The sequence below is a fragment of the Sinocyclocheilus anshuiensis genome, unplaced genomic scaffold, assembly GCF_001515605.1.
Source record: "Sinocyclocheilus anshuiensis isolate Anshui unplaced genomic scaffold, SAMN03320099.WGS_v1.1 scaffold469, whole genome shotgun sequence".
Classification (NCBI taxonomy): Eukaryota; Metazoa; Chordata; class Actinopteri; order Cypriniformes; family Cyprinidae; genus Sinocyclocheilus; species Sinocyclocheilus anshuiensis.
The window spans coordinates 922,655-931,768 of NW_015537995.1; the positions used below are offsets into that span (position 1 = coordinate 922,655).

At 38.3% G+C, this 9,114-nt stretch overlaps 1 protein-coding gene across 2 annotated transcripts in view; it reads left to right on the forward strand.

Moving 5' to 3' along the window:
• The window catches only part of LOC107675731 (G protein-regulated inducer of neurite outgrowth 3-like), an 8,679-nt gene extending 3,879 nt beyond the window's left edge, over positions 1-4,800 (forward strand). For both annotated transcript variants that reach the window (XM_016470144.1, XM_016470151.1), the window contains exon 2: positions 2,131-4,800. In XM_016470144.1, coding sequence (XP_016325630.1) covers positions 2,229-4,229 — 2,001 coding nt within the window. In that variant the 5' untranslated portion in view covers positions 2,131-2,228 and the 3' untranslated portion in view covers positions 4,230-4,800. The remainder of the gene's footprint in view (positions 1-2,130) is intronic.
• The last annotated feature ends 4,314 nt before the right edge of the window (positions 4,801-9,114 follow it).

The following is a 9,114-nucleotide window of genomic DNA, read 5'->3' on the forward strand; positions in this document are numbered from 1 at the left end:
GCACTTGCCAATTTAATGGCAGAGAATAGTGACTTTAGTTTTTTTTTTTGTTTTGTTTTTTAAGCGGATGCATATTTATCGTAAAATATTCCTATGCATCTCGTGGCGTATATTCCAAGCATTCTGAAGGTATACTGAGGGTTTGGTGAGAAACAAACCGAAATGGCAAGTTATTATATTTTATGAAAATCTTACGTTGCAGTGCGAGTGCGCAGCACAATATCCTTTTTATTTTGAAACGAATTAATTAATTAATTTCTTAATTAACCAACAATCAGACTTACTGGGTGAGCAGGGTAGGCTATGACAGCTGTCGTATCATACCCTGCCATGCCCAGCTGATGCAAAGAATAGAATTTATATCTACACAGAAGAAAGCCCTGTCTAGACTCTGCCCCAGTATGAGTTGTGTCGAGCTATTCATTAGCCTGTTTGTTTGATGAAAAAAGATTAAATGTAGTTGCAATAAATGCGTTAAGAATCCATACAACTGCAGCAGTGGAGGACTATTATTCTGCTGCGTGATACTGCAGAAGAACTGATGATGGCATGGTTTGATCTTCGGCTGACCAATCAGCAGAAAGGGGCGTTTAATTCCCGCCCACATGTAGAAATCGAATATTCAAGCTGTTTATTCATTTTTCCACCCTTGAACGAAAAACTGAATTTTCGTTTTTTTGTTTTTTGGAAAAAAACAAAAAAACGAAAAAGGAGCCGTTTTCTAATTTTTCTACTTTCAATATTAAATCAAAAAACGAATGATCGAATGATACACGGATACACGGTCATTTTTTTCCTTTCAATATTACATCAAAAAACGAATGATCGAATGATACACGGATTCTTCTGCATGCTCTGAATACTATAAAACCCTAAATGTGTTTGTATTGTATGCTTTTGCATTGAGTCTATGGCTTCATTGGTGAAACTAACTGATCTTTACCGTGAATCAGCTGTGGTTTGAGTTTGACTGTCAGATTTCCATTTTTGAGGCTCCTCGTGGCTATTTGATTAGCTAAGGTCAAACACAGAATAATTGCTCACCAGCTCCTCAGAATAAAGAATGATACAGAATATGGTAAGATGAATTCAAATACTGACTTTATATGTCCTAGTGAAATGATCATAAGATATATTGCTAATTATCACAGTATATTGCTTTGATAGTGTAATTGCTTTATTGCTTGATTATAATAAACTTTCAAATCTGATAGTAGACTAAATGTCGTAGTATATTGAGAAAAAGTGTTGTTGTTATCAGTTATGCTGACTGCAGTGTATTTCTGTTGTATTTGAAGTAATTATGCCAACAAACTATCTTTAGGACCCACAATTCATTTTCTAATGAATAGGAGTATGGAGCATCACATAGCAATGAAAATCTCTGGGATATTTTGAATATTCCCAATGTACTGAATGTTAATTTAATTAAGATTGATACATAATCTGTCCTCCTGAATATTTAATATTTAATGCATATATGTCATAAAACTGTCTATTTTATATTATAATTTTCAAAGAAAATATTTTTTTTTACCAATTTTATTTACAGTTAATTAAATTGTATTTAATTTATTAGGATAAACAATTAACAATAATGTATATATATATATATATATATATATAAATTTTGTGCCATGTTTTTGTGCCATGTTGTCTTTATATTTGTGTTGGTAGTTTTTTTTTTTTTACAATAAATGTGCATGTGACAGACACAAAATTAAGCATTTTTCTAAATAATTTATAAGCCTGTGTTGCACAGAGTAATTGATGTCACAAAAACTGTTTTTCTATTGATGTACCGCTTGACTGAACAAGTAAAGGATGACACTGCTACGAGTAATGGCTTATGATGGATTAGTTGTACTTTTTGTTTCATTTTAGTGGAACTACCTATTGAGCTGTTCCGTACAGTTATAAATAACCTCAAACGTTTACACTAAAATCATTGGAACACTTTCCTATTATTCGTTCTTATTATATTTTGTTTCAGTTTCTTGTGTTCCCTCATAACTGTGTATATGGTTTGCAGATGAATGGCAGATCCCAACACAGTTCGTTCATAATGATCATAAGAAGACAGCCATCTCCTCTTGTGTATCTAAAACTATTTATATCTGTCTGCTCTAGGGAAGCCTTGGAGGGGACAATATCAGGCTTTCAGGAGGGAACAAAACTGAGTTTGGAATATTTTGACTTTGGATTTTCATCACAAAAAGGGATTCAACATGGAAAATGTACCAAACCCCAAAAGGACTGTTACTGTCCAGATGATGCCGCAGCTCACCAATATAGATGTGCTGGGAAATAAAGAGTTAAATGCTAACTGGGACATTGAGCCAAAGCTAACCTTAAATCAGGATTGTTCCTCTGGCCAAAAAACGAAACCAGATCAGGATAATATGCACCTCAAGTCCTCCGTCAAAGATTCCCACACCACTCTTCTTGGAGGGACTGTCCTTGAAGACAAAAACATGTCATCCCGTGACAGCGAAGATCACAAGCAACCTCAAAGTAGTCACACAAACATGATGACGACAGGTCAGTGTGCCAGGAACGCTGAAGGTAGAAAAACTGAACGTGACATGAATTCGAATTTGAAAACTGTCCTTTCAACATCCGGCCCATCGTCTACAGCTATACACAACAAGGAGAAAAATGGCAATAGCACAAGAAAGACACTTGAAAATGAACTACATGAGCCCAAAGCACAGAGCAAAGCATCAGTAGTTGAAGAAACTAGTGCAATCAAAGAGACACTTCACGATCAAATGCCAAGCCAGGCTCTGGCTTCCCTTCAGAAGGATTCATCTCCCAGAGCCAACAACGCAATCAAAGACATGCCACTTTTATCCCAATCAAAAGATGCAGGTTGCACCACCAGCAGTAGCCCATCTGAACTGGTATCCACCACCAATGCTCCTAAAACCAATCCCTCTCAAGTTGCAACAACCGAAACATCTCAACCAGCACCTGGGACAAGTATTAAGACCCCACAACTACACGAGATCGATCATACACCCACTAAAGAGGACAAATGTATCAACGATTTCATGAAGAAGGATTTTAAACCAACAGGAACTTCTCAAGACATTTCTTCTGGACATCCAATGGAGTCTTCAACTAGCAATGCAAGTCACATGGAAGTGATTGATGAAGAAGTCCAAACGCAAGGAGCTTCTCCTGAAGAGCAGAAGCCGGTCCACTGCAAACTCTATCGAGAGGCATCTACCATGACTTCAGCCGTCGAGTTAGGCAACCGACCCAGCATGCAACGGCATGACGCGGAGGTGCAGGCGGTGGCTACAGTCTGCAGTCAATCTACAGCCACTAGCCCAAGTCTTCTATCTCTACAACCCCATCAGAGATCAGGTGGCCTGCTACCTGAGGACACTGACAGTATAGCAGTGGTCGTTGAGGTGAAAACCACCTCAGAGATTTATTGCAACACACCATCTGTTGTTTCATCCAGTACAAAGCCTCCACAGTCTGACACAGTGATGGTGCATGTAGATGCTGACCTTCAGGAAGGGTCCAAGCTCGGGGCCAAGCCTAAAGAGCCTCTACACAACAGCCAAAGAGGATTTTCGCCACTTCAACCGGTTTATCAGATCAATATCGAGACCTGCAGCCAAACCAAACAATCAAATGAGACTACCTGTCACCTTCAGAGCCAAGGTTCACCTGCATCTGGTCCTCATATGCAGGAACCCATCGCAGCATCTAATAAGGCCTGCAAGGATCTGCAAGAAAAATCGGCCAAGCCTCCTGCATCTAAATCCGAGCTGCCTAAGGAGGCAGGATCTGCAAAACCTCCAAAGGACATCACAACGGCTACTCCTCCAACATCAAGCTCCACACCTCAGAGCAAAAAGACAAACCGGAAAAAGCAGGGAGCGTCCAAGCTGGAGCCTGAGAAAGACGACCAAGAGGCCAAGCAGTCGAAGAAGAGCGTGCATGACGTCGTGTGGGACGAGCAGGGTATGACGTGGGAGGTATATGGAGCATCGGTAGATCTCGAGTCGCTGGGTTTTGCCATTCAAAGTCACCTGCAGTGTAAAATCAAGGAGCATGAGAAGAAGATCATCGCCCAGACGGTTCTCAGAAAATCCTTGTCTTCGCCTCCCGGCAAGAAAAACAAGAGAAGGCAGGTTAACATCAACTTCAGGTCCATGTTTCAAAATGTTCGCCGACCCAACTGTTGCTCGCGGCAGTCAGTGCTAGAATGAAAGACGTTTGGTTGTCATTGATGTGATCTTCCATGAGACTGTGCAAAGCATGTTGGGAGATTCCTCTCATTTGATTTTTGAGGAGTTTGTTAAATATAGAAACTAATGGTGATTTGAGTGTTATGTGGAGAGCATATCTTTAATCTTGAAGAAAATATTTTTAGAAAAAGATTAAATTATTTATGGTGATAGTAAAGCTGTAATAATGTTTAGAGTGCAATGGCAATAATTATAATTAATATAATAACAGTAATGATAATATGTAGTAATCTGCATGTGTATTAGTTCAGAATGGCAGTCTTCTAACTACCCAAGATTATGCACTGTACTGACGAGCAGATGTATGCCTATAACCTTTTTAACTGACTTTGTTTAGTTGAATATCTTTGTAAACTTTCCAAGTAGTAGATATTTCTTTTGCATAATCTTATTTGTAACATAATGTTGATTTATTGTGAATATTTCAACTTTTTTATTTAATTTAGAAAAATAGGCAAGAATTTCCCGATGCTTGTTGCCATAATTGATGTAAACTGAGCCCATTTCTGTTCAAGAGTCCAACATTGATGTTACCATGATTTTATATTAAAATGAGAAAAAAAAGCAGTTACTGTGTTTACAGCAATCAGTGCGGTTCATGAGTGTTGGTTAGCAAGCATTTCACAGCAGTGTCTTATTCCATCACAATTAGCATACTGTATATTATATCGCTCACATTAATCTGGAAATAATGATGCTAATGAGACACTTAAAGATACATCAGGGATTATTTTGGGGGTTTAAACATCTGTTACATGAGTTAGATCTCATGTGTATGTCATTTGCAAATGTTGTATAATAAAAACAGATCTATATCATTCCAATTTACATAATTTAAGAACTGGCCTTCACTTGGCTCTATACAGATAATTATAAAGAAATGCACAAACCTTCTCTATTATTCATACCATAATTAAGACTGCTAATAGATTCCCTCCGGATCTCAGATCTGAACTCGCTGTCACCCTGCTGGAGTTCTGGGTGGTTATTAGTGCATTGCTGTATGGTTGCTTTATGGTTTTTATGGGTGGTTGCTTACTGGGCCAAATCAAAACACACCACACCAGTTCTCTGTGGTCTTCTGGTTTCCAGATATGACTTGGGTATTTCTGTTAAAGCCGGTATATGGTATTATTTTCACCGGTTTTATCATCTGCAAAATTAATATCCAAAATTTGCTTTCTTAAAATCCCAAAATCGCTTCAAGTCAAAGCTAATTATCTAAGGTAAAATTCAAGTACAAATATTATGTACGTAAGTTTAGTAAATAATATATAACCCCTATGAGAAACAGTAATGATTATGTGCTCTTATTAAGAGTTAAATAGGAATTATGTATTTTGTGCTGATGTGTCAAAGCATCTGTATGTATAAGTAATTTTTTGTAATCATTGTCCTGTGCATGACTGAATGTTTTGTGTTTACAGGATGCATGTACAAAATGTATGCATAAAATCATTCAAAACCATACATTTATTAGGTTATGTGGAATCAACATCGTTTCAGGTCGTACTGTATGCAACCAAACGCAATGCCTCATTTACTGCAGGGAATTCTGCAGTTCTCGTAACTGCAAACCCAGCAAGTTCTCATGCATTTACAATACATATCATAGTCTAATCCCCTGCATCACTGTATGAAGCTCTCTTCGGGGCCAGCAGCAGCAGCAGGAGATTACATCAGAGCTTCTCCCCGGTTGTCTGATCAGTTTTGCATCAGCTGCCGTCTTGATCACAGCTCCCTTTTGTTTACCTGCTGCTGCTGCATTAAATAATTGGAAGAGCTCCAGCGCTTTCTCTCATGGCTCTCCTATACTGTACCTCCGTCTGGTTTGGTCTATACTGTATGTATACAGCACTATGCATTAACATGGTACAACTTGATGTCATGTCACATACTTGTATTATAAAGCATCATAGGCACAGCACAGAAACCTTGTTTTTGTTGTAAGAACTTTTATCTAACATAAAATTAACGTAGCATGAACGATAGCTAATTACATAAAATGTCTGAATCCCTTGGAGCTTATTTTCATAATTGCACAAAACAACAGTTCTGTAAGCTTTATTTAGAATGCCTTATAATTAAACTGTTAATAATATATATAAAAATATATAATTCAACAATAATTAAAAAAAAATCTAACCACAGTTATAGTACATTTAAATTGTTATAACTATTTTTTACCTATTAAATACCTACTTATTGTGATATTCAAAAGTCGCGGACTACTAGAAATAAGTGTGTGTGTGTGTACTGAAATAATTAATTTTTATTATTTATTTATTGTATATACCGTAAATAGACGTGGCATAATAACAATTTAGTGCATGGATGATTTCAATGTGAGAGGAAATCCGTCAAATGTTCAAGATTTGACATTAAATGTCACTAATCTTTACAGCATTCTTAAATAACTTAATCTCATGCGATGATCCTGTCTGTTATTTCTAAACTACAATATTAAAAACATGCTGCATTAAAAATATTACTGAAATACTGAACGCCAGGATAAAGAAGTTACAGTCTTTATACGAGATACATGGGCATTCTGGTCATGTGATGACAGCACTGTCACTTCCTATTAGCCACAATTTGTGAGAGGTACTTTGAGAATATTCAGTCTCCTCATCGGCTCATATTAAATGTTAAATAAAAAATGTGCAAATAGCTGCAGGATGACAGACCATCATTTTCTACACGCACCTGATCTCATGCTGAGACGCCGCCTGCCCTTCACTCTCCTCCTCGTCTTAATTAAATCCTGACAATATGGCGCTCTTCACTCACAGCTTCGGCTCCCAGCTAATAGTGACGTCCAAATCAGGTGTCAGTAATTCTACATTGTACCCCACATATGTCTCTATGGCAGGTGATATTGACATAATGTTACATATAATACATACACTGATCAGCCACAACATTAAAACCACTGAATAACATTGATTATATTGTTACAATGGCACCTGTCAAAGGGTGGGATATATTACGCAGCAAGTGAACAGTCAGTTCTTGGATTTCGTGTGTTGTAAACAGGAAAAATGGTTAGATGACTGGTTCAGAGCATCTCCAAAATGGCAAGTCCATTTCCCAGTATGCAGTGGTAATATCTACCAAAATTGGTGCAAGGAAGGACAACCGGTAAACCAGCGTCAAGGTTATGGGCACCCAAGATCACACAGAAGAGCTACTGTAGTTCAAATTGCTAAAAAATGTAATGCTGTTCATGCTAGAAAGGTGTCAGAACACACAGTGCATTGCAGTTTGCCAGAGCTGCGTAGCCACAGACCTACAATGGGCATGTGAGCGTCAAAACTAGACCACAGAGCAATGGAAGAAGGTTGCCTGGTTTGATAAATCATGTTTTCTTTTAGATCAGGAAGAGTGCATGTGCATTGTTTACCTGGGGCAGCAGGATGCACTATGCATGTGAAGAAGGCAGTCCGGCTGAGGCAGTGTTTTGCTCTGGGCAATGTTCTGCTGAAAAACCTTGGGTCTTAGAATTCATATGGATGTTACTTTGACACGTACCATCTACCTAAAAATTATTGCAGACCATGTACTCCTACGGTGGTCCAGTAGTGCACAACACAACGAAATCTCCACAACACAATATGACTAACTTTGGCATAGGACTAATTTTGTTGTGTTGCGGCTTGTTTCTGTTGTTGTGCTGCAAGTTCGCAACACAACAGAAACAAGCCAAAACAAGCCACAACACAACGAAATGAGCACAACACAACGGAAACAAGTTGCAACACAACGTAATTAGCACAGTACAACAGAAAAAAGTCGCAACACAACAGAAACAAACCAAAGCAAGCCACAACACAATGAAATGAGCACAACACAACGGAAACAAGTTGCAACACAACGAAATTAGCACAACACAACGGAAACAAGCCGCAACACAACGAAATTAGCACAGCACAACAGAAAAAAGTCGCAACACAACAGAAACAAGCCAAAACAAGCCACAACACAATTAAATGAGCACAACACAACGGAAACAAGTTGCAACACAACGAAATTAGCACAACACAACGGAAACAAGCCGCAACACAACGAAATTAGCACAGCACAACAGAAAAAAGTCGCAACACAACAGAAACAAGCCAAAACAAGCCACAACACAATTAAATGAGCACAACACAACGGAAACAAGTTGCAACACAACGAAATTAGCACAACACAACGGAAACAAGCCGCAACACAACGAAATTAGCACAGCACAACAGAAAAAAGTCGCAACACAACAGAAACAAGCCAAAGCAAGCCACAACACAATTAAATGAGCACAACACAACGGAAACAAGTTGCAACACAACGAAATTAGCACAACACAACGGAAACAAGCCGCAACACAACGAAATTAGCAGAGCACAACAGAAAAAAGTCGCAACACAATGGAAACAAGTCGCAACACAACAGAAACAAGCCAAAGCAAGCCACAACACAACGAAATTAGCACAGCACAATGGAAACAAGTTGCAACACAACAAAATTAGCACAACACAACGGAAACAAGCCGCAACACAACGAAATTAGCAGAGCACAACAGAAAAAAGTCGCAACACAATGGAAACAAGTTGCAACACAACGAAATTAGCACAACACAACGGAAACAAGCCGCAACACAACGAAATTAGCAGAGCACAACAGAAAAAAGTCGCAACACAATGGAAACAAGTTGCAACACAACGAAATTAGCGCATCACAACAGAAACAAGTTGCAACACAACGAAATTAGCACAACACAACGGAAACAAGTTGCAACACAACAAAATTAGCACAACACAACAAAAATTAGTCCTATGAATTGTGTTGTGGTGATTTCGCTATGTTT